The sequence below is a fragment of the Varanus komodoensis genome, unplaced genomic scaffold, assembly GCF_004798865.1.
Source record: "Varanus komodoensis strain SLA01 unplaced genomic scaffold, ASM479886v1 scaffold16, whole genome shotgun sequence".
NCBI classification, from domain to species: domain Eukaryota; kingdom Metazoa; phylum Chordata; class Lepidosauria; order Squamata; family Varanidae; genus Varanus; species Varanus komodoensis.
Window position 1 is genome coordinate 10412841 of NW_025335468.1, and position 25806 is coordinate 10438646.

Genomic DNA, 25806 nt, shown 5'->3' on the forward strand with positions numbered 1-25806 from the left:
AGGAAAGGTCTCTTAGACAAAAGGGCATCCTTGAACAAAATCCCAAATGAAAGATGACAAATGTTAATTATGTGTGGGTGTAATGCAAACTAATATTGTTCGTGTGTTCCCACTAAAGGCTCAGATTCTCTAAAACACCATATTTCATGCTTCGGTTTTTAAGCAATAAGTCTTTTTAAAATTCTAGGTGGAAGTTGAAGTGATGCATCTGATGCTAAATGGTATCAAAAAGGGAAGAAAGGGAGTGGGCACTGTGGTCACAGCCTTTGCATGTACTTCCTTACAAAGATTGCTGTCAGGATCATCATTCAGTCTTACACATGCTTCCTACTTATTTATTCTGCATATACTCCTTGGGACTAAATTAATGAGATAATTCATGCATTACTGAGATAATCCATGAAATATACATACGTGGTTTTATTTAATTTAGATTTGGTTTAAATAGAACTTGTTTTGCAATATCTGGGGTAAATGGGTCCTCCAAAATTTTACAACATTGTAAGTTTGTGGAATTTGGAATATTTTGTAAAGGACAACATGGTTAAGGTCAGGGAAGAGGAGAGAGTTGTGCAACAGATACGAGGGAACAGGAGCTAAAAATATGTAAGGCATAGAAACCCAAGACTGCTGCAAATCCTACACAGTCTCCTGCTCCTGTTGGGATGAGGATCAGAAGCTGAGAAATACTAACCAGGGATGAGTTGCCATTGAACTATGTGCTGTTGTTGAATCATGGGCACAGATCCTCAACCCAACCCAGTAAGTTGAAGATGGATTTCAAAAGGGCTATGTAACAGCAACTGTGTTTATAGATCTTACGGCTGCATATGATACCACCAGTCTTAGAAGACTGAAGCAGAAAGTTTATGATATGACTAATGATCTTAAACTTGGAAATATTGTGAATTATATTCTGCTTCAGAACCGTATGCTTTTTGTGGAGTTTCAGGGAAGACAAAGTAGGTGGAGGAGTCAAAGGAACAGCTTACCAAAGGGCAGTGTACTAGCTCCAGCCCTTCTTAATGTCTACACCAGTGATCATCCACTCCCAGTAGAACTATATGCATGCTGATGGTGGAGCAATGACTGTAAAGGGAAAAACATTTGAGGAGGTAGAACAACATTTAACTGAAGCCCTGGTAGATATTTTTGTGACAAGGTAAGGCCAAGTCCAGCAAAAACTCAGGTACGTGCCTTCCATCTTCATTAAAAGAGGGTGCTAAGAAGCTGCGTATTACATGGAAAGGGACATTGTTAGAGCATTGTCACCGCCTAAATACCTAGGGGAAGAATAAGCAGAATTGTATTAATACCGAATTGAATGTTAGTGGAAGAAATAATATCCCCAGGAAATTAACCGGCTCTATGTGGGGCGCTGAACCAAGGCTTCTCACGACAACAGCTTTAGCCCTTTGTTACTTGTGCGCTAATATGCCTGTCCAGTTTGGTATAAATCAGCACATGCTGGGAAAGTAGACGTTGCCCTGAATGAAACTAGGATAATTGTTACTGGATGCCTTAAACCTAGCCCTCTAGATAAGAACTACCATCTGGCTGGTATTGCTCCGCCTACCATCTGCAAAGAAACTGCAGCATATAGAGAGAGGCTTAAATCATCAATATTTAGACAACACCCCCTTTATGGTGTGCACCAGCTAATCAGAGATTAAAATCTAGGAAGATCTTCCTTAGGTTGACAGAAGGTTTTGAAGAATTTAAAAGTACAATGGACCTATGAAAAGCTACCAAGTGGAGGAAGTAGCTCCTGGATCTGGTGAAAGTTGGGAAGTTTGGAAATTGTTGAATAGACTGCGTATGGGTACAGCAAGATCAAGAGTTGCTCTGAGCAAATGGGTTTTTTCAGTGACTTCTGCCTTTGTGATTGTGGTGATACGCAGACAACCAGACATACGTATACCTGTGCTCAGATCAGTGCACACTTGAGGATCTTATGGCAGTACAACAGAATGCAATTAATGTTGCTAGCTTCTGGGTTAGAACTATTTAATTTATATATGTTTTAATCCTATATTTTACATTTTAAATTTCTTTTTTTATAATAAGTTCTAACCTAATATGTTTTATACATGCCTTATTTTAGTTGTGATGCTTCTGACACAGATAAAGAAAGATTGTGGGCTGTTGTTACATACAAATCCTGTGTTATGGTTTAACTATGGGTAGTTAACCTTGAGCAACCCAGGAAGAGAACTTGAAATATATTGTTAGATTTTGAACTCTGGCTTGTTTGTGGTTAACAACTCATATTTAAACTGTAGAGCAGGGTTCACATGAAATGAGAATCCATGATTCAGTAAAAACCATGATTCAATGACAACCCATACTCAATCTGTACTCTGGGTTGCTGGTGTGAGAATCAGGTCAATGTGTTTGGTTCCCTTCAGGTAGTTTGAAATTAATACATACAGCCCACTCCTCAAGCTCAGGAATTTAACATTCTTCCTCTAAATAATACTAATTTGCAATGAAAAGATAGGGTCCTTTTCTGCCTATGCATACCCTTTTCTTCTTCTGTTTTATATTTCAATTTTAATATGAGTTTCACCAAAACAAAACTAAATCTAATGGGAAAAGATATGTAAACTACATAAATGTAAAGATGCCTATTATACATAAACTTTAGTAAAGGCAAACCCATGTAAGTGCTCATTTGAGCATAATGTATGTCATCCACTCAAATATTGAAAGTGTTCTCACATCTTTAATCCATTGTATTATAAGAGGTGAGCATTTCCAGTATCATAGTATCATTCTTTTAGCTGTCAGAAGGGCATGGAAGATCCAGCTATGTTGACCATGCTTTTACTTCCAAGAAACAAGTAGATAATTTATTCTTATATTTACAACCAATTTTTTTCCTCTTGTGAGGAACTCAAGATGGCCTCCTTCTTTCTGTGTCATTCCCATAACAACCATATGAGGTAGATTTGGTTGAGAGTCTGTGACTGGCCCAAAGTCACCCAGTGGGATGTATGACTGAGTGGGGATTAGAGCCCTGATCTCCTAAGTCCCAGGTCAATACTCTAATCGCTATAGTTTATCCATATTGTAACTTCCTCCCAGAAAAGGCCAATTCCCTGAGAACTTCAGAAATTGGGGCGTATAGAAATGAAATAAGCAAGCAGACTTATTACTAGACTGCCAAACATGAACATGAGTGGTATTACACCTCCTTATTAAAGAGATATTCTAGCATCCAATAAATGCAAAGCAGCATTTATTGATGGTTAAAGTTCGCTTGGAGAAGTTTATGGAGAAGAATCCTGCTTTTATTTATTTATTTTGCTTTTGAGTGGTAAGCACAGGCAATCAGCCATAAGCTACATGATGAACAGGTTGTATAACACTGATTTACAAGCTGACACATGGTATATTATGAATTCATTAATTGCTGATTACAAATTAACAAGTAAGCCAGCCCCACTTCTTCAAGCTTATAACAGCTGAATTCACAACTACAATACAAGATTGGAATCTCTGCATTGTGTATGCATTTGATTTGAATTTGAGATACATGTGTTCCACTTTGAACAATAATGAAAAAGAAAATTGTGGGTTTTTTATGTGGGAGCGACCCAGTTTGTAAAACCCAAGCTAACCCTTTGTATAAGGGTACATTTTGCACACCAGGGAACCTCCTGCAGGACATTTTCTTGGCATACAAAATATATTGCTTCATTTTTTTTTCTTAGTCATATGCCTTGTACCAAACTTACTCATTCTTTGACTATTCTTCCCAATATTTTCATATAACTCCATTATTAGGAATCTTCATTCTTCTTATAGTTTTGTACCACTCAAGAAGTTATGTGTTCATCATCATCATCATCAGCATCATCATCAGTTTTTGTCACTGGTTTAGCTATATGGTCAAATGTTTTTAAAGCAAACCTACTGCTTTAAGTTCATAGTTAAGATTACTACATATTGGCTCAAGTTCCACAAAGCCAGTTCCAGAGGACTGGGAGCTTAAACTGAAGCCTGTTTGAAGGGCCCAGCGATCACTAAAGATGTTGTACAATGTCACAAACTGTGCTTGCCTGCAACTTGCCCTCCATGCACACGCACTTTTCCTTGGTCTTTCAGGCCCAAATCCAGATGGAGAGGAAGGAGTGCCTGGGACCAACCAAGAAGCCCCATGTTGTCCTGGTCCTGAATTACCTTTTGAAGCATCTGAGCCTTACTGTATTGCTAGAGGAATCCTCCTGTGAGTTGACCCATGATGCTTTGTTGCTTGTAAACAAGCACAATTTGGGACATTGCACAAGGTCATTTGTGATCATGGGGCATGTCTGTTAAAGCTAGTCTAAGCTTCTAGTTCCCTGGCTTTATGCTGCTTGAGCCAACATGAGATATTCTTAACTCTGGGCTTAAACCACCAGTCTCTTGTTGCAAATTGATTTATCCTGGTTTTTAAAAAAGAATCCTATTATTGCAGTGTTCTTGGAAAAAAAAACAGGTTGAAGTAAAACAGGTGATGCATTCAAATAGATATGTTCCTGTATGTTCAAGAAAGCTTACTTTTGCGTAAGCCTACACAAGATTTCAGCATGGCCTTTTCCTTTCTTCCCCCTCTTCATCAGTGAGAGTAACTCTCTCACTCTTCAGAATTACCTCTGAGTAGACAGTTCTCTGCTACTTGCTCCTCACTGTCAAAATGCTGGCAGGAACAGTGGCATTCCCAGCACCAAAGTACTGGCAGCATTCTTGCTTCTGGGTGAAACTGAGCATGCCTGGCATAATTTTGCCAGCAGTTGCTTCCATAGGCTTTCATCATTAATTTTTGAACAGTGGCTCAGAATTTCCCAAGATTAATGAAAGACAAACCTTTTCAATAAGTATATCAATAATTTGCCCTAGAATTTGAAAGAATGTATGATATGCCTTGATGCAGCTTTAGTAAAAATGCAGATGTTTCAATGTTCAACACTTTAACTTGTGTATCTGTGGCAATTTGTAGAAGATCAGTTTGAAAAAGTGCATGATTTCAAGATAGTAGCTCTACGGTGTCATGTTTCAGTAGAATTTTGAGATATAAAATTGTGGAAATTTTGAACTAAAGGGCATTCTTTTGTCCTTTTAATCTCCCTGTCATTGTCATTGTTAGCAAGAATGGAATTGGAAAAGATGGCTTTCTGCTGTTTGTGGGAGTGAGGACAGCGGGTAGCTTACGGCCTTCTGTATTTTGGCGAACAAGTTGCTTACCTCTGCTATGACCCTTGAAACATGATGATACAGTAGCTTGGATTGTGGTACACATGGTATCCAAGTGATACGTTGTGTTCCTTGCAAGAAGAAGAAGTATAATGGTGTTGCTATTTTCTCCTCTGGCTCTTCTTTAGTGACCTGTTTTTATGGTATACATAAGTACATAATCACTGACCCTGTTTAGCATAAGGAATACAGTATGTTCATGGAATACTGCTTTGCCTTCAGCCTCTTGGAAAGTAGGCAAGTCAGATGATTTCTCAAACATTTATTCATTCTTTTTCATCTTGGGTATACGTGCCAAATAACCAGAACAGGGAGGTAGAAGTCCAATTCAAGATCACCTGGAAGTCACGCATTAGGCCAGAATACCTGAACTTTAGGAGAGGCCAAGTGGATTGGTGGTGCTCTTTCCTACCAACTGCTGGAAAAGTAGCTCCCTGGCATTTGTCATGCGCATGTAATGTATAGTTAGGCACAAAAGATTCAGTCAGATTTCATCTGCCCTATCCCAAGGGTAAGAACAGAACCCGCTGATAAAACTCATCTACTGTAGAGGAATGGAGAACATTGCTTCATTCTCTTCATCTCTTATTCCATATGAAATGACAGGTGGACTGAGTGGGTGCAATGTGAAAATTAATGTGGAGAGGATTGGTGACTCAGCATTGACTGTTAAAGTCAAACAATCTCTTCAAACATTTTGGCACATGGTTTCTTTCCAGTTTGCCTGGAGATTGCAGTAGGCCATTTGTGGGTGGGACTGGGTAGGAAGAGGGGGCAAGAGGAAGACGCTGCTGCTTACTGTCACAGAGGAGGATTCTTAAAGAGGTCGATCTGTAAATTTATTCAGAAGAGCAGAGAGGAGAAAGTGTTGAATGCAAATATGTTTCATTTTAAGATTATTTATTTTTATAATTAAACAATTTCCCATTTTAACCGTTGCTGTGCAGTTCTGCATGCAGCTCACACCTTCTTTGCTGATGGAAGGTTGTTTTGAATAGTAAAACCATATGCTGATCCAGTTGAGAATTACACATCTTGATTGTTAGGGGGAAATTAACATTAGCCTGTTAATCTGTACTCATTTAAGATCTATGATTTTTCTTGGATTTGTTTTGATTTTTACAGAATAAACAATGTCTGGGCTTCATTCCAAGACTTACAGCCAAATCCTGTGTAGGTTTACTCCAAAGTGAATCTTGCTGTATCTAGTGAGATAGAAAACCCAAATACAGAGGAACTTGTGGGCAAAAGATTGTGATGTTAGTCAATGCAGTGATTTACTTCCAATCTGTACTTGCTTGGAACATTGATTATGACAGTACCACATCTGTGTCAGGCATTACATTGAAGAGGTTGTATAAAAAGCCATCGCTTCTTTTAAATAAATGCTACAAATTCACAATGGGCTAGATATGCTCCTGTTGGTAGTAAATGAAAATTGAAGGGATTAGTTCAGCTTACCATTGTAGTGAGTATATAAAGGTTTAAAGCAATGGACATGACCTCTCCCTGAATAATGCAGCCCAAAGGAGAGTAAACTAAGGTACATATTGTAAATTGACTTAAACAATTAATTAAGGCAAGAATAAACAACAGCTTATTAATGAACAACAAACCCCAATTTTGTTGCTACAGGAAAAATGGGTGGTAATCTATCCACCCACACTTCATGTTTCCAATGAAGGTAGTGAGACTGTTAAACCAAAGTGCGACATTCGTTAACTAATTGTGATTCCTGAAAGGTATCTGATAGCTTTTTCTGTCCATCTGCCAATGTAGCTTTTGTAGCCACAGCAAGAGGTGAGGAGTAGACCAGGCTGCTTCTCTCCTGATGGTTTTACTTGCATTCTTGAAGGTCTTCCAGAGCCAGTGGTGATGGAACCATTGAATGGAAGTGATGAAGAACAGGACCAGCAAAGTGAGAAAGAACCAACTCAGAAAGGCTCTGAGGAGGCTCCGCAGCATAGCTGGGTGGCCTGGTGCGATGGCATGACAGCAAGAGGAATAATCTATCTGTTCGCCTTATTGCAGATATTGGTAAGGATTCAGATTTAATTCAGGTGGAGTTTGTTTGTTCGTTCGTTTTAAGGGCAATGCTGCTTTCATATATATTCATGCATTTTAGGGGCCAGATTTCCCAAGTCATATATGCTGAAATAGACAAAATGAAATCAAAACTTGTGCCCTATTACAAACAGGTACAATCTACTTGTCTTTCTATTCTAGTTAATTTATGCAGCCTGCAAAATACCCAATTCTTAAAATGCAAATAATAAATAACAAATAATGCTTTTAAAAACTCTGCAGTTGGCTATGCAAATTTGACATTAAAATGAGAAGCTTATTTTCTTGGGGATGAAAGCTCATTATTAATTATACAATTGGCTGCACAGGTTTTCTTCTTTATGTTTTGGTGCGGTGGCTGTGAGACAATTCCAGAAGTTCAGGATGCTTTTGATGTGTTGTGCACCTTCTTTACTCCGTTTGGACACTTGATTACAAATTCTAGCAAGGTATGTTCAGTGGTTTCCTTATTGTTTAATGTAGCTTATTGTTTAGTCATCTTGAGTAATGTAGCATTGAGTGAAATCTAAATAATGCATACAACACTTACGTTAGTGCTGGCTATACATTGTAGAATCCCTGGTTCAGAACTTAAACGAACTGAGCAATGTATTGAGCACTACCTCTGTGCCACATGAGCGCTACAGAATTAACACTGAAATAAATGGAGGTAGTGTAGTACTTCTAGCTAAGCCCACTTAGCATCTCTGCTGTCAGAAAAAATTAAGTAAATGAAACAATCCATTTTGAGAGTGTGTCTTGTGCTGTTTTCCTCCCTTTAAACCAAAAAGAGCTTTGGGGAATATGGATATAGGATATTATACTTTCCTGAACCTGAAAAATGCAGGTGGATATTCTGATTCCACGTATCAATATCTTAAGTTACAGGAACAATTATTCTTTTGACATGCTTTACTATACCTAGATAACACCTGGATTATATCAGACTTGTTATATAACGGGTAATGGGTGTTTGCCAAAATTAGCCTTTTGGCAAAAAACCCCATAGCACAATGGCAACCTATCCTTAAAATATGATCACTTGGTATTTCTTGATGATACTTTCCAGCGATTTCAGGGCTGGATGTTTAGGGGCCTCTATGAGCAATATTCACCCCAGCTTTTCCCTTTCCCAACCTCTTGCCGGCTTTTCCCTGGACTGGATGCGGCTCCATGCCGGGGATTCATCATCATGATCCCTTCGTTCGTCTAATATGTAGCAATATTTGAGAGCAATACTGCTGCCGAGCTCTCTGCCATTGTGGGCACAGTTGTACTGTCTCTCCATGCTATAAAAAGAGCACTGGCAATAAGGGTTACATGGCTAGTGCAGCAATTCACTTGGCCTTTCCCTTTTGAGCTTAAAGAGACGTTGCAGCAGCTGCTGCAATGGGCAGGAGCCAAGGGGTGCTACAGTGCGGCCCTCTGGATGTGTGTGGAGTGAAAGACAGCAAGGATGGAGTCTCTTCTCCATGTAAGGCTTTCATTTCTCTCACAAGGTCCCCCAGGTGTGATAGAACCTGGTGTGATGGAAAGAAATGGACTATAGGTAACTGCCTCTGTGCATAAAGTGGGGATCCCAGATGTAGAAGCAGCGAAGATCCAAACTGGCATGGGGATGAGGGAGGAGTAGGAGTCATTCTCTCTCAACTGGGGTGGGCCTGAAGTATGCAGAAAATTCCTGCCTAAAAACAACAACTCCCACCAAAACCCCACCTGAGGCCTGAGGGTTGTGCATCTGTGCAGCCTTCATGCTACTCTAAGCTACCGAGAGCAACACTCGTGGACTTGCACTCTTAGTTGTCAGAGCTGGGAGCTGGTCTGAAGGGAAGCCACTAAGCTTAAAATGATGGGTGAGGGTGGGAGGTTCCATCCCCTAAGACATTCATCCTCTGATCTCACTTACATCCCATGCCAATCCTAACTGAGGGTGACTGCTTCTTCATGGTCTGAAGGATGAAGGGGCTAGTATTGGCCTTGGAAGACAATTCAGTTTGCTCCCTCCTTCAGGCCAGGGTAGCCTAGAACTTATGAGGAAGGGAAGATGGATAGAGCTCTCCTCCCTCTCAGGGAATCCCGGTCTTGTCCTCATTGCCCAAGTCCAAGAAGAGCCCCTGCTATGACTTCGGAGAAAAACCATGGAGAGCTAGCAGCATCCATGCACCCTTTCAGTGCCCAAAGCCATCGCTAGGCCTGGACAGCCACCATTGCAGTCCCTTTGTTGATCTAAGAAACATCTCCATGGAGCTGGCTTTGAGGGCCAAACAACTTATTAACAAGTCACATAGAATATAGCCAAGCCTTCTAATTTATTTGTGTGTAGGTTTGTATCAGGACCACACTGCTTTGGCCAGGAGTGATTGCATCTTCCCACAACCATTTTTCTCACCATGTTCAGAGGTGGGGGTGAAAAAAGAGGGACAGCCTCCATTGACTCCAAGCCCCTCCCTCCCTCTGCACCATGCATGGCTCCTTTAAAGATCAGGCTGAAACCCAGACTGGGCAGTTACCTCAACAGTATCCATTCTGGACTCATCACAGCCCCTCCTGTCAGAATTATCTGTACATTTTACACTTTCAAGGCTGTAACCTTAAGCATGCTTTCTTGGAAAGAAATCCTTTACAGTCAGTGGAACTTACATTTAAGGCAAGTTAATTCACTAGTGTAATTGATCTAGAAAGTTGGATGCATAATAGAAAGTTGGGTGTGCTTAAGGTTTGTTGACCTAAGCAGCCTTATTTGGATTGCACATCATCATCATCATCATCTCCCTCAGTAGCTGAAGATGGCTTACAACAATTATAAATACAGTAATAAAAATGGATGCAAAAAAATATAGATACAATAAAACACAGTGTTAAATTGCAGTATACAAAATTCAAAGGAGAGAGTCGAAGTTGCCTGGCCAGTCAAGACATTACTGAACCCAGATTCGTCTAATGCCTAATTCTTTTTACTGGCCCTGCTGTTCATTTCCCCTTTGGGCTTCAGCTTCCTTTGTTCACCTAACGATGATAAAGTCTAAATATTACAAGTACTTATATTTGCTTCAGACAAGTGGGATTTTTATGTAATCTTTTAAATTAGATTCATTATGCATAATCAAAAGCTCCTTGTGCAGCATGAGGCATTCGGATTATGTACAACTGCATGTTATTTGCAATGAGTCAGTCCAGATCAGTTATTTCTCCTCAATACTGACTTTTGAGTTTGATTAAAACTAAACCTGTGCTTACGGATTTGGTAAAGAATAAAAGTCTTAGAAAAACTCATAGTGAGTTGATAATCTGTTACCTGGTCATCCCCCCTTCTTGATAATTGATGTGCTGTTCTGTACATAAGGAATATTCACAATTGAAAAGTAGGGCCCTGTATTTGTTTTAAAAATGAAAAATGAAGTGAACAAGCTCCCATTTGATCATATGCTTTTAACAGTAGATTTGAGCCACATACAGAGATTAAAAACAACACAAATTAAAGCAGCTGTAGGGGGTTTTTAATTGGACTGGAATTGTAGCGGAGGAGGAGCAAACTTTTCCTTCTGAGCCTTTTCATTATGTAAATTGCCCCATGAAAGTGTTATTTGTCATGCTTAGGGAAAACTCACAACAAGAAATCTCACAATGGGCCAAATCATAGCTTCAAGCGAAAACCAGTATGGGGGGATGTATTAACCTCCCTCCCTCCAGCAGAGTCCCAATCCAGTTTCTTCCTCCACGGCTGCATTTTAAGGCAGATGAGCTGATCATAGATTTCCAGTATCTCACCTGGTTTGGCTTTAAGCCATGGTATTAGGGACTAGAAGTATTAGGTTGCTGGCACCTCTGGCAACCCACAGTCTTGGTGGACTCTAAAGTCTAGTGGATTCTCACTGGGCCAGAAAGGAAGCACCAGGCTGAAGGAAGCATCTTGCCCACTCCAGTCCTTGAAAGGAAACTTCCATGAAGTGGTGGTAGGTCCATCATTTCTGGCAGGGTTGATGACTGCAGCTCTAAAATCTGGATGAGGACTCTGTTTGAATGGTAACTATTGTTTTAAAAATGTGAAAGGTTAGAAACAATCAAACATTTTGATTACTTGCCAAGGTATTAAATAAGAATTTATTTGAAAAATGAATAGGTCATTTCACAACAATGCTAGGAACATTATGTTGCATGCCTCTTGAGTTAACTGTGGGTTTGTATTGTTCTTCAGGATCTGACCAGAAGTCAGGACATTACAATATTCTACTTCCTGCTATCTCTGCTTTCCCTTAGCTTACTGCTCATAGGAATGCTGGTAAGCCTGTCTTGGATGCATTCAATTCTGTGAAATACATTGAAACCTTCAAAGTCCCTTAGAGTGTTCTGCTGGTGCAATTGGTGAAAAATAGTTTCTAATTGTCTAACAGGTCACACCAACATGATCTGAGCAAATAAACATTCTTAAGTATATATTGTGGTTACACTCTTCTGGGACACTGAACAACTGCAGTATTTTTCTTGGTATCCTGGCAGAAAGTGTATTTAAAAACCATTCACTAAGAATGGCAATGAATGTTAATACCTCTTTCAGTAAGAATGCTGGTGTGGGTAGTGCGATTAGCTTTGCTGTGCAGTTGCCTTTGCTTTTTGCTAAGACCAGATGCATTGTGCGATCAAATAATAAGCTTGTAGAGAGTGATGTACTAGCACATATTAAAGTGCAAAGGATGGATGTCTAAATTGATGGTGAACTGAATAAAATCCAGGTGCGGTACAATGAACCATTCCAAGCGGTGGAAAGCTAATCAGAATAAGCCCAGTGTGATGTCCCTGTTCTGATTAGTTGTACTGAATTTTCTGCCTGGTTCCCCAACCTGTGTTTCCCCCACTCAGTTTTAATTAAGAACAGCAACAAAGAAACAAAATACGGGCAGGGGCAATGTTTCCTCGGTGTGATTATAGCTATGTTGCAATGTTAACTGTTGTTAAGAAGTCATTTATGTGGCATAAAATTCATCTGTCAACCTGGCGCTCAGTTGATAAAAGGGACTGGATTATTAAAGTCGTCCAGTACGAAAACAGTTTGGTGATCACTCCCTTTACGGCACAGAGTTACAGTGGTACCTTGGCTCACGGACTTAATCTGTTCGACGACTCTGGTTGTGACCCAAATTGGTTGTGACCCAAGTCAAATTTCCCCATAAGATTCAATGTAAATAAGGTTAATCCGTTCTGGCCCCTCTGAATGGTTGTGAGCCAGTTTTTGGTCACGAGCCTAGTCAAATTTCCCCATAAGGTTCAATGTAAATAAGTTTAATCTGTTCTGTATCTATTTTTTATAATCAGAAAAATTTGAAACAAAGTGACAGAGAACAACAAAGTAACAAAGTACTGTACAGTACAGTGGAGAACGCTAACCTAGGTGGGGGGGAGGTTATTGTTTTGAGGGAGAGTCCCCCTCCATAAGGACATTGGGGAGATCCCTTGCAGGGGTTTCCTCTCTTCTTTGTCTCTCAGCTGCAGGGTCAATTTTGGTGAAAAATCTGTCTATAGTCACTTGTTTTCTCCTGCGCTGCATAACCCTCCGGAAATGAGAGACCACATTATCGTTCATCAGATTCAACACTCTGTTCGTTAGTTATGTTGGGGTGGTGCTTCTCAAAGAAACCCTGGCACGCATTCCATTTTTTCATAATGGGTGTATCACATCCCTGCTTACCTCCTCCCTGTCTTCCTCTTCCTCAGTGGACTCCTCCTCAGCAAGTGCCTTCTGCTGCTCACTCTGGAGTTCAGCAAGTTCTTCTTTCGTCAGCTCCTTTATGTCTTCCCTGCACAAACGCAACTGTGATCGTGGCCCTCTCCCCACTCGGGGGTGGGTGGGGAGATGGCTGCGCTCGTGCCGGTTGCGGGGGGGATATGGCTGAGATTGTGACCATCATTCCTGCATGAGCGCACCCATGATCACGCATGTCTTCCCTGCACGAACGCAACTGTGATCGTGGCCATCTCCCCACTCGGGGGGGGGGGGGAGGGGATGGCCGCGATCTTGGTTGCTACCCAATGCGGAGTTCGCGACCAATGTTCATGACATTTCAAAATGTTCATGAATTTTTTGTTTGTGACCCAATTTGGTTGTGAACCAAGGTGTTCGTGAACCAAGGCACCACTGTATTTCTGAAAGCCTCTTCTGTGAATCAGAATGCAGGTTTGACATACCCTGGTTAGAAGAATGTTTCTTTGCTATTATTCCAGACAAAAGGCAGTAAAAGTGGCAGACTGATGGTTATAGACTATCATTTCCAGCTGTTAGGGGTGTCTGTATGCCTATTTTGACCATCCCATTTGTGACTGACAGATTGGTATGGGAAGCTCCAAAGATTCTTGACAGTTGTAATATGAAGTCTAAAGTTGTCTGTACTGCCCTGATAACACTAAAGCTATATTGCATGAGGTTTAGCCCGTATGACAACAAATGCTGGATAGGAGAATGCCCTATTTGTGCAGGTGAGTGCACAGCTACAAGTTCCATTGATAGCGCAGAGCGCTCAGAATGCAATTCCTTTTACACTGGTGAAGTAGGAAGACCTCTTCTAGGAAGACGCAAGAGCATTTGGCTGATATGCCTAATGCTAGGCCTTGGTCTGTTCATATGAGGGAGAAACAAGCTGGCAGAGTGGCTGCAGTGGGGCTGCCTGTGCCAGCAGCTGGACCAAGCATCCAGAGGAGGAAGATGAAGGAGGCACTGTTCACTCATTAGCTGTAGCCCAATATTGGTGTCAAATATGATATGAAATGAGCCGTGATGTTTCTTAAAGCAGCCTGATTGGCTGTGGAATACAGATGCTGATTATAGTCCATGGTGAGATCTGGCCTTGTTCATGATTGGTCCTGTTTTGGTTTGTAAGTGGGGCTGTAAAATATTCCTATTTCTATGGCTTGATTTAATCATCAAATGCAGCCAAAAAAATCCAAGAAGACTGAGACAGGACAAAAATGAAGGAATAGGGAAAAAAATCAAGTACAAGGGTATCTCACTGAAGAGCAAGGCCAAGACCATCCACACTATTGTATTCTTGATCACTATGTATGGGTGTGAAAGGTGACAGGAAGGAAATCAATGCATTCAAAACATGGCACTAGAGGAGAGCTTTGTGAAAAGCCTGGGCCAAAACTGTTTCCCTGGAAACAAAAATGACAAAACTGAGGCTGATGTACTTCAGGTACATCATAAGAAGGCAAGACTCCCTGGAGAAGATAGTCATGCTAAGAAAAGTCAAGAGGAGGAGGAGGAGGAGGAGGAGGAAGGCCAACTATGAGATGGCTTGATGGCATAAAGGAAGCTTCAGCCTTGACTTTGGGATTGCTGAGCAGGGCTATAAGGACAGGACCTTCTGGAGAGACTTCATTCATAGAGTTGCCATGAGATGGAGACAACTTGATGGCATGTAACACCAAAAATGTATATTTTACCATTTTTAGGTATTTTTAAAAAATATTTTTATTATTTTGAGCTATTTTAATTTTATATAAAGTGTACATACTGGATGCACGTTGGGGTTATTTTGCATATTTGTAATTTAAAAGGGGAAAAGACACAGAAAAATGGCTCAACCAGGTCCTGCTTTATAGAACCTAAAATGTTTAGAGCAGTAAAGCCGTCAAATATTGAGGGCTCCAGTTGTGAGGAAAGAGGGAAAGGAGAAACGGCTTGTCCCAGTTTTCCTTCCCCAGTCATGGGAGCTGCAGTTCAGAGTTGTCTGGAGAGTGGCAGATTGAGAAGGCTGAGTTTCAGTTCTTTCCCAGTCATTCTATGAATCTATACATTGGATAAGCTGACTCAGATCTGAGGTCTATATAGCAAGGAGAAGCAGTTAGAATGGTGGGGTAGTCAAAGGGTGCTCTTTTTCCTTTCCTTCCTCCTGAATCCTGTTCTATCTCCAGGAATACTTTCTGGGGCTGATAGGAGTTGGAGTCCAAGCATCCCAGAGGGCTACAAGTTCTTCACCAGCCTATTACTTCTGGCTACAGATTTCTGAAAATACATTTAAAACCTGTTTATCAGATAAACAAAGTTTACATATACAGGAAACAAGCAGGTGGCAGCGCTCTTTTCAAATGGCATTCACCTCCCTGAAAGGACCTGTCATCTACCTCCAGGATTCTAGACTAGTCACAGCTTGTGACCTACACCAACATGTGATTTTTATGTACCCATTGACAGTTGATCATTACACAAAGGAGCAAGTGATATCACGTTTGGCATCTATACAAGCTTTCCAAGCCTGGAATAGCTCCACTGTGTTCAGAGGCTATGCCTAGCAGGTTCCATAAAGCCCTCTGCCTCAGTGCAAAGATAATAGGCATTCCTCTGGTAGCACTCACAAGAAAGCATTGGTTGCAGAGTGTTTTCCTGTTCCCTTTAGGCAGTTTTATTATGCAGAAATAGAATGAACCCATTGATCGGTGAAAGGGCAAATGTGCTTTCAAAATGAACAGTTGTCCCATGTTGCTCTATCTAGAAAGCTTTAAATGCTTTATATTTTCCCATAGATTTGGTATTTTGTGCAAACACCTCCAGATCCCTCATTTCCCCTTCAAGAGGATAGGCGACAGTCTGTCAGCCGCCAGCCCTCATTTACCTATTCTGAATGGACAGAGGACAAAAATGAAGATGACTTCCTTGATCTGGACCCAGTGCCAGAAACACCTGTTTTTGATTGTGTGATGGACATGAAAGCAGAGACAGATCCAGCAACCCTAACAGTTAAATCTGTGGGTCTGCAAGAAAGGTATGGTAATCTTTGATGAAAAGCAAAGAACTTCGTACAGGAAGGTCAAAGTTTAGGCGTGTTGAGTAAAGCAGGCTAGTAAGAACCTGATTGACTGCATTTATTTCCTTTCAAAATGAAAGAGCTGGGCTCCACAGTTGTTTCGTCTGTTATTTCATCTGCATGAATGTCTCTTACAGATCTGTATTAGGAAGGATTCCTCTTAACAGTCTTCTTTAAAGGAGGAATTTTAGGATTATTGAGCAAAAATAATGTGACTCTTGAATGAAAGCATTCAGTTAGCCATGCATCAACTTTATCTGCCAGTGCTGACAGACGTTCTATTTGAGGGTCTTCTGTAGCTGTTGTTTTGATAATGACTAGTTCCACAGGAATGTGGTATTGTGGGAGAGTTTAACCTTTTCTTCGCATGCACTTCCTCTGATGTTAATCCACTCGCAACAAGCTACTATTAGCTCCACAGTGTATAGTAGAAAGATGAACACAGATGCTACTCTTGTCTTCTTGCCCCTGCTAAGAGGGACTGATTCACATCTGGAAAGAGGCATGAATGGAGAGGGTTGACTGCCCTCTTCCAGGGCAATACAGCCAGTCTTCAAGCCTGTTAATTAGCGGGAAAAAAGGAGATCCTGCTTCTGGGGTCTGGTTAGGCAATTAAAGTTTTGAAGTTCATAATGTTGACTTATTGTACTGATATGAAAAGCAATATTATCACTTGGTATGCTGCATCTTTGATTTTCCATAGCCTAGATTTCCTGCAGACCCTAGACAACAGCTTGTTTATGTATTTTGCCCAAAGTAAAGAAAAGTCAATGGTTACAGCTGGCTTGTTTTACAGTTAACAAATGCCTGTGTATCTTGCTGTCTTCTGCAGGAGGGGTTCAAATGTTTCGCTCACTCTAGACATGTGTACTCCAGGTTGTACTGAACAAGGATTTGGCTATATCATGTCCCCACGGGAGCAATCAGCCCGGGAATACCTCCAGACAGCATCAAGTGTTCTCACTGAGGAAGAGCTGCACCAGAAAGCACTAGATTCTTTTGTACTCCAGACAGAGTTTTTTGTGAGTGTTTGGACCTTCCAGTTTTCAAAGAAAGTGTTTATAGCAGCTTTCCTCAACCTGCTGCCTCCAGATATATTGAATGATAACTCCCAGGACAGACTTGTAATCCAGAACATCTGGAAGGCACCAGGTTGGACAAAGGTGGATTATGGTGTTGCCTCCTTTCCTCGACGCAGCCTGGGTTTTCTGTACAGAGCATCACAAATAGGCGCTTCCTGCTTTTGACAATTGGTTTTTCTGATTTCCTTGCCACTGAGCGGATTCTGTTTATTCTAGACACAAACACAACCAGACAATGCAAACACACAACACAACCAGTGTGGTGTAGTGGTTAAAAGCATGGGACTGGGACTCAGACGATCTGGGTTCTAGTCCCTGCTCAGCCATGGAGCCAACTGGGTGACTTTGGGGCAGTCACAGACTCTCAGCCCAACCTACCTCACAGGGTTGTTGTGGGGATATGATGGAGGAGGAGATTTAAGCTGCCTTGAGCCCTTTGTAGGAAAAAGGCAGGATATAAATACATACATACCAGAGGGGCACCTGCAGTGATATGCAAAGCCAACAGCTTTTGCTTGTGGTGAATGAATTGGATGAAGGATTGCACTCTCCCAGATGGACCTGAACACCAACTGATCTCCTCAAAGGCCCTCTCTAATGTCCAGACCACCCCAGAAAGAAGCTCAAGTGGGAATAGAGAGAGGGCATCCCAGTGGCTGTCACTGAGCTCTGGCACGCCATTCCAGGGGAAGCCTGCCTCACTTCCTCATGAATGACCTTCTGCAAACTAGTAGACTTTCCCTTTTAGACACACTTTTAATTTTCTGTTCTTAATTTGTCCTGCTCTTTGAATATGTTCAATATTTTGGTTGCAATGTATTGTGGGTTTCTGCTACTGCTTTTGAGTTTTATGTCATGTGACTGTTGTTGGGTTTTTCCCCCCAATTTTTTCATTATTGGCTTTGCAGTAAGCTGTCTATAAATCCTTACAGATAGTGGGGTATAGATGCTATAAAGTAAGTGATAAATAAATAGCATTCTGCATAGGAAGCTGTCATGTACCAGGTCAGGTTATTTTGTCCAGGTATCCCGATATTGCATGCTCTGTCTAGCAGTGGCTTTCCTTATGCAGAGGAATATAGATCACCTGCCACCTGATGCATTCCCCTGAACATGCTGAGGACTGAACCTGGCCAATAAGAGCCATTTTCTGGGCAGTGCACAAATTAAAGACATAACATACCAGTAAAACTAAAAGAGTAACAGCATGAATAGGGTAAAAGCAAAATCAACACACAGTAAATCCAAAACTAACACGACGCTCCTGGAGTAAAACCATGCAAAGACCCAATCGGACTAAAATCAGTTTCATAAATGCCGGGGAAACAAAAATGGTCTTCACTTACCTCTGAAAATTCCATCATGCAGGCACCAAGGACATCTCTCTGAAAAGGTCATTCTGCAGGCAGGGTGCAACCACTGAAAAGGTCCTCTCACTTGTAGGCACCCTAGGTGTCCCTCACTTGTGCAACAGTTGCAGGCATATTGCCCACCAGATGTGTGATCTGCACATGGGGAAGATGCTGGAGAAGAGCTCTTTAGCAGGCCTTTTACTCATGGAGACAACTGTTAAGTGTGGTTGGATCAACTTTCACCAGTATTACAGTCCTAGTAGTGAATGAACTTTCATTGTACTTAAAATAATGACACAAGGGCATCAACATGCTTCTAGGACAGCGGTTAACCATGTTCAGCCCCAACCAATCCCTGCTCACAGAATTTGCAGAAGCTGCAGCCAAAAAATGGGTTACTGCTGCTGAATTCAACAGCAAATTGCTGCAAAAGGATGAATCAAGCCAAATGTGTCTGCTTTACCTGTCAGTAGCAGTTTACTGCTAAAATTTGGCTGCAAAGTGCTAATTCTTTTTGCTATAGTCACTGAATTTTGTGACACACCAATAAAACAAATATGGCTCATGGATTAGGAGCATGGGGCCATAAGTGACTCCTGGAGTCCCCAAAGTAGCCCATTGCTATTGTGGAGGGTGGTGGTGTCTACCTCAGACAGAAAATACTCTGCCTGCGAATGCTTCATTAAGAACAGATGATTCTGTACATGAGGACAGAGTTTAGCATTCAGAAATTAGAGTACTTCCGTTCTAGCCCCAAATATCTGTAATGCCTGGAGTTATACATGGGAAGTCACACTTCTACCCCAAGGGAATGATTTTTGTGACGCAGCTCTCCTACTGCTCCAATATGTAATGACTCTGGCGCCAGTCCTTCACAGAGTCAGGCTATCTACCATCCATTGACCTGAGTTTATTTAATAAAAGTGAATATGGAATTTGAACAGGCGGGGGCTGGATTTGGCCTGTCCCAGATGGTGTATCTGTGCTGTAGCATATGCTACTGTTGCATATTCATGAGATTAGCTGTTTTATGAAATGACAGACTGGGGTCTGAACTGATTCATCTGGTCAGTACACATCCTTAGTACATGATCACCCTGTGATTAAATATGTGCAAGATTGTCACCTGAGCCTTTAGTCACTGTGGAGCTTATAACGCCGTCCTAAGAGCTCTTATTATATGTTACTCAGTGGACTAGTTTGCAGAAACATTCCAATACCCATACATTCAAACAAAACCAAAAACAAATCCCATCACAACTCCATACTGCCAAAAGAAATCCATTGGTTACACTTAGGTTAAAAAATAAGTAGCAGAAATGCCGTATCATGTCTTTGAGCTGATTCCCTTGCTGCCCTTACTTCACATTCAAGAAACAGCAGGATTAGGAATCTATTAATGGCTTCTATTGTGTATCTTTCATCAGGAAATTCCAATGAACTTTGTTGATCCAAAGGAATATGATATTCCAGGTTTGGTCAGAAAGAATCGCTACAAAACAATTCTCCCAAGTAAGTACCCCATCCTTATTGTACCATTTTGAAACTGAGATCATTTCCAGTTCTATCAGTGGTGCTGAAAATGTGGGAGGGGTCCTGCATTGGCACCCATAGAGGCTTGGGGTGGGGGTTGAATCCCCACACATTGAGGGTGGTGTTCTGGAATGAGATAACCAAAAGGGAAATGTTTTATCCTATCCTTTAGGTCCATGGTGGCCCTGATCCAGATTGGGGGCACACCCACTGACTCTAGGACAAGAAACAAAGAAAGTGGCCAGTGGTACACGACATAATTTAAGTAACTTGTACTCAGACCCTCTGTGAAATGTCCACATGAACAGAGGGAGATGGTGGGAAAGATACAGAGGACAGGAAGGTGATATCTGATGGCAGTGAATGCAATTCTAAAAATAGGTTAAAGGAACAGGTTAAATGCTTACAAGTTCTTTGTTAATAATATGTAGGCTGAACATTGCAGGCCTCTCTATTGTTAGGCGAGAGGCTCAATTTCATTAATTTAGTTTTACTGTTTTTCTGTTCACTTATCTTAGTTTACACTGTAGGTGTGCCACAGTGAGGATCCCTGAATTTCATTTTTGTTTAATCAAGCACAAGTAAAAGTGGATTTGGGGTACATGGGGGTGTTATAAGTTTGTACTGCTATATCTTTCTTTGTAAAATAAGGGAGCAGTCCTGTCTGGATGCCTGAAAGGCTCTGAACATGGAGGTTTATGGACATCCAATACAGAGAGGATGAGTGACCTTTGCCTCCCCATTTTTCCACTCCACATTTTTGCTAGTTAGGCTTTTTCACCTGCCTGGCTGGAGCATTTCAGGGGGAAGGGAAGGAAGGAGGCTGGAGCAGCTTTAGAATACCTCATGCATTTACCCAGTCTCCTCCCCACTCTGCCACAAAAGCACCATCTTTTCCCCTTCAGCATGGTTGCCTTTTGAACATTGGAGAACACTTGTTGCAGTTCTCCCTATGGGGAGGATAGGAACTCTGATTCATTGCTCCAAGTTTGGAGCATTGTGTCGGAACTTGGATATGGAAATCTGAACTATTTTATGGCCCCTCAGATACTGTCCAAGTTGCTCCTTAAAGAAAGACCTAAATTATAGTGGCCAAGCCACTTGTGAAAATAAGTGCAACAACACAGAAACTCCAGATTTCATTGTAGAATAAGATGAACATGGCATCTGAGCTTGAATTTTGTCAGCACATAAACGTGTGGGTGAGGAAGATTAAACTTGCTAAGCAACCATAACAGTTCCTCTAAAAAGTTCTCATAAGCAAGTAAAAAGGTATCTGCCCCAAGGAATATACATTCAGACGTTTGATACTTGGACAGGCAGTAGCGGGCAGAACAAAAGGGGGGTATGAAAAACGAGGACTGATGGTTACCAAAGCATGTTCGTGTTGCCAGGTGGGCCTCGCAGTATTTCTTGTAAGGAAAGGTAAACCTCACGTATCTCTAGACGACTATGTGCTGCCTATGGCAGGAAATGAGTGCAGGTGCAAGCCATGATGAGAAACTGTCATGAAGTAGCTCCAGTTCTGTATGTGGCTTTTAGGACTTCGTCAACTTCAGTTATGAAGCTCAGCCAAAGTAACTTTATTTTTGCGACTTCATATTCAAGAAATGTTGAAATTTCTTTTGAAAAGTTGCTTGCAATAGCAGAATGTGCTGCTCTGGGGAAAAAAAGTAAAAATGTCTGAGGTTGTCTAAAACAGATGTTCACTCCAGTTTGAACTGAAAGGTAAACAGGCACTTAACTTAATGATCAGTTGCCTGCAACTCTACAGTTAATTGCAGTTAGTGAGAGAAATGATAATAGTCTTTAATTCAGCTAATTTATATTTCTTCAGTTGGAAATACCGTTAACAGATATATGCATTTGCTGTGAGTAATTTTTTTAAAGGTGGCATCTTTTGAAGGAACAGGTTCTTTTGTGTTGCCTTTTGTTTTTGTTTTAATATGAGAGGGTCTCAAATGTTTCAGCCTACCCAGATGAAGATGGGTGTCTTCAGGAGGGCCGAATCCATGCTCTGCTGCTCAGGAGCAGCAAAATGTAGATATTGTAGTAGGTTCCTGAAGTACCTTTGTGTTGCTGTCAGGACTGGGGCAGCCCACTGCATTAACTTATGCTCAGTAAAAGTTCTGCGATGCAGCAATACAGAAAGCAAGAGGGGCTTTTCGAACCGTTAATGAGGCATTGAAGGGATGGTGAAGCAGGTGCTGATAGTGGCTATTGACTTTGGTGGCTTTTAAGGGACAGTTAAAGCAAGCCATGGATGGTAGCTATGTCAATAACTGCCCACCATGAGATCTAAAGCGAACCTCTGCTCATATGCCCCTGAATGCCAGGTGCTAGGGAGGGCTGTTGCCTTGAGATACCGTGAAGCAGGATGCTGGCCTGCATGGGCCTGGTTTGAGACCACAGTGCTGCTCTGACATTTTGCACCACCCAGGTTGCTCTTACAAACTTACTGTAAAATCTTCTGGTGATTAGAAAACAGTACAGGGTTTCTTATTTACTATTAATTACCCTTAATAGGTTTATTGGTTTTTGCTTTTTGTAGCGTGTGTTGTATGTCTGTATTACCTTTCTGAAACCAACCAAGCAGTTTACAAAAAGTTAAGAAAATAAAAACTGTACTGATATACCAGCTTAGTTAAATATTAAAAAAACAACTAAATGTTTGGGAGACTGTGACTCTGTACAAACATACTCAGCAAGTGCAGCAAGCAAGAAATCCTAACTTTAAAAAAACATTATGACATCCTGGTTTTCATTTAATTCCAGTGTTGAAGCCCTTCAAATGTTTGATCAAATTCCAACTAAGTACAGTTGTCTATTTATAATTTTTCCAAGTAATGCACATATAGTTACAAACACCCCTTTTATATACAGCATAAATTTTATTCTTCCCTTTGATACTGAACTTCTTTTTTAGCCCATCTTACTGATCATCTACCACAAGCATGTTTGTTATAATTAGTGAATTTCTTTTTTTCTTTAGTGATCTTGTTATATAATTCTTTTATGTTCTTGTTTGTTCTTTTCGTTGTCTTAATTTTGTTAATGCTATTTCAGACTGAAATAAAATTTCATAAGGGAAAGAAATCAGGTTTTTAAAATGTATCCTGACCCCCTTCTTGTACAGAGCAAGAGAGGGGACTGTTCACAGCTCCAAGAGATGCCTATCCAGGCCTTTGTGAGTAAGAACCCCACCTTCTGATCTTAATAGCTGAGGTAGTTGTGAGAAGGATCTCACATAATTTTTTGCTGTTGATTTGTGCCTTTCAGATCCTCACAGCAGGGTGTGCCTTACCTCAGATGATCAAGATGATCCCCTGAGTTCTTACATCAATGCCAACTACATCAGGGTAGGAGCTAAGCAATTCTTTAGGAGTTTCTGTGTAAGCTGCTTGTTGGACTTCCATTATTTAAGAATGGTTGTAAAATCCCATAAATCACCATTCCTACCCTTCCAAACACAGAACTAAAATGCAAATGCACACATATTCTTAAACCTCAAAGCATCAAAATTCCATTTTCCATGATTGCAGAAAGGTAGCTGCTGCTGCAATCTCTAGTATCAAATAGTTGCCACCTTTACTGTCTGCAGCACATCTCTGAGAATCTAGCAAGAACCAAAAGAGTACTACACCAGATTAAGAATCAAACTTAGTTTAGCCATACATTTTGCATAGCATAAATTGCTTCTATTGCCATAGCAACTGTTGCTGCTTGTATAAATGGAAGCGTGCCCTCTGTCCTTGGCCTGTGTGTATCTTTGTGCGAGAGAAAGTGAATGAGTGTGAGAGAGCACATATTTATTTCTGATTGGCTGACAGTCTGTGGAAGGTTGTGGTGTATGTGTAATTCAGTGATTATGGACTGTTATTTCTTTGTTGGCAGGGCTACGGAGGAGAAGAAAAGGTGTACATTGCAACTCAGGGACCCATTGTTAATACTGTCAGTGATTTCTGGAGAATGGTATGGCAGGAGCATTCTCCAATTATTGTCATGATTACCAATATAGAAGAGATGAATGAGGTAATGCTGAGTCTCCATTCTCTACCTGAGTTTTGTGATTAATGCTCCCACAGTGGATGGCTGAACCACGGGAAATGATTACATACAGTGTGGCCCATTTGAGGAGCTAATCAAGTGTGTAGATAACCTCAGTTGTTAAGGCTTGCAGTATGCTATAAAAGTTGGACTAGCAAAACATCTACAGATAGGTAAGCCCCACCAAATAGATGGTTCTTAATCATTTCTTGAGAGACAGAGATAACTGTTCGTCAAGGTAATGCTTCTGCTGCATTGTGGATTTTGAATTTTCCTAGCACTTACATTTTGTGCTTAGGAAAGTGTGATTCTTGCCCTGCTAGTTGCAGGGTGAATGCTAATTAGATTGCTATTGCGCTAGGATCCTGGTCAACCACTAAAGTGCATTCCTATGCATGTTTAGACAGAAATAAGTCCGACCACTCACAGCATTTTCCAGCAAGCATAGCTTGGGCTTGTAAGACCTTTTTCTTGCTGAGCAGGCATAAGATTGAACACTAGGTTCCCTAGAGGACAACTCTGAGAGGTGTGTGAAAGTTACAGTTCTGTGCCACCTTCATATCTTACCCAGTAGAGTTCTGCAGCCACAAAGGCCACTTTCTCCATCAGAAACCATTCTCCCCAGTTTGCTTCTAGAATAGCACCTGGGAGCCAGCTAGGTTTCCTTAATACCCTGGATGTTACCCCAAAGTCACCGCTCAGGTTGAAGGCATGTCACATTATGACTTTCCCCCTAGTTCTTGAAGGAAATGTATTGCAAAGAGTAAAATGTAGAAAGGCATTACCATATGGTTAAGCTCTACAAATGAAGAATACTTACCTGGCTAAGGAAACTTGGTGGATTGTGGTCAGTTCTCATTTTCCTCCAAGTCTATCCATTACAAGTTGTATCTGCAGCATTACTTAAAGTGTTACCAAGGAGATGAGGATGCTGCACACTTGGGAGACTCACACACATACGCACATTGCCTCTGAAAGACATATTTGGTGCAAAGTCATTCATTAATGCATAAAAATCTAGTAGGTTCCATCAGTTTTAGTATTAACAAAAGATACAATTAAGTCTAGTTTTTCATTGATACCTCTTATTCCAGAAATAACATTGTGCCTTGAGACTCAGATATAAATATAGAAAGAGAGCTCCTTTTCACTAGCATTCCTACTCTGATGTTTCTCTCTCCCCACTTCTGCAGTTTCAAATTAATATGTGAACACTATGTCTTGAAAATGTGTTGGTGCAGAACTGGAACCTTTGTTCTGCCATGAAGTTAGAAGGGGAAACCTTTGTATTCTTGCTATATACATTAACTCTAATAATGCAAGGATTAGTGGCTCAGTATTCCAGCACTCCTGTTAGGTCTAATTTGAACTGACAGACAGCCCACGGAAATGTGTGGGTGTTCTTACTTCATTTCAGCTGTCGGAGACTGAGATATAGATAGTGGTTAGCACATTTGACAGTTTGCTACAATGGATGAATGCTGTTGTAGCATGGAGGGGCTGCACGATGACAGGGAGAGATAGAATTGTGAAGATTTCACACAAGAAACGTTAGTGACAAATTTTCTGGAAGATGTAAACTGATGGTGCAGCACTGATTCGAAGGAACACCACAGTTTGTGCTACAGGGAAAAATGGATTTTTGAAGAGTTCTCTCCTTCAGCTAAATTTTACCAAACCTTTTTATTAAATCAT

General features: G+C 41.0%; 1 protein-coding gene across 1 annotated transcript in view; it reads left to right on the forward strand.

The window, feature by feature from the left end:
• The first annotated feature begins 7089 nt into the window (after positions 1–7089).
• Positions 7090–25806, forward strand: part of PTPN5 (protein tyrosine phosphatase non-receptor type 5) — a 37788-nt gene continuing 19071 nt past the window's right edge. The window contains exons 1-8 of the mRNA XM_044425844.1: positions 7090–7275; positions 7632–7751; positions 11498–11581; positions 15817–16055; positions 16930–17119; positions 19959–20043; positions 23344–23423; positions 23959–24096. Of these exons, the coding sequence (XP_044281779.1) occupies positions 7114–7275; positions 7632–7751; positions 11498–11581; positions 15817–16055; positions 16930–17119; positions 19959–20043; positions 23344–23423; positions 23959–24096 (1098 nt within the window). The 5' untranslated portion in view covers positions 7090–7113. The remainder of the gene's footprint in view (positions 7276–7631; positions 7752–11497; positions 11582–15816; positions 16056–16929; positions 17120–19958; positions 20044–23343; positions 23424–23958; positions 24097–25806) is intronic.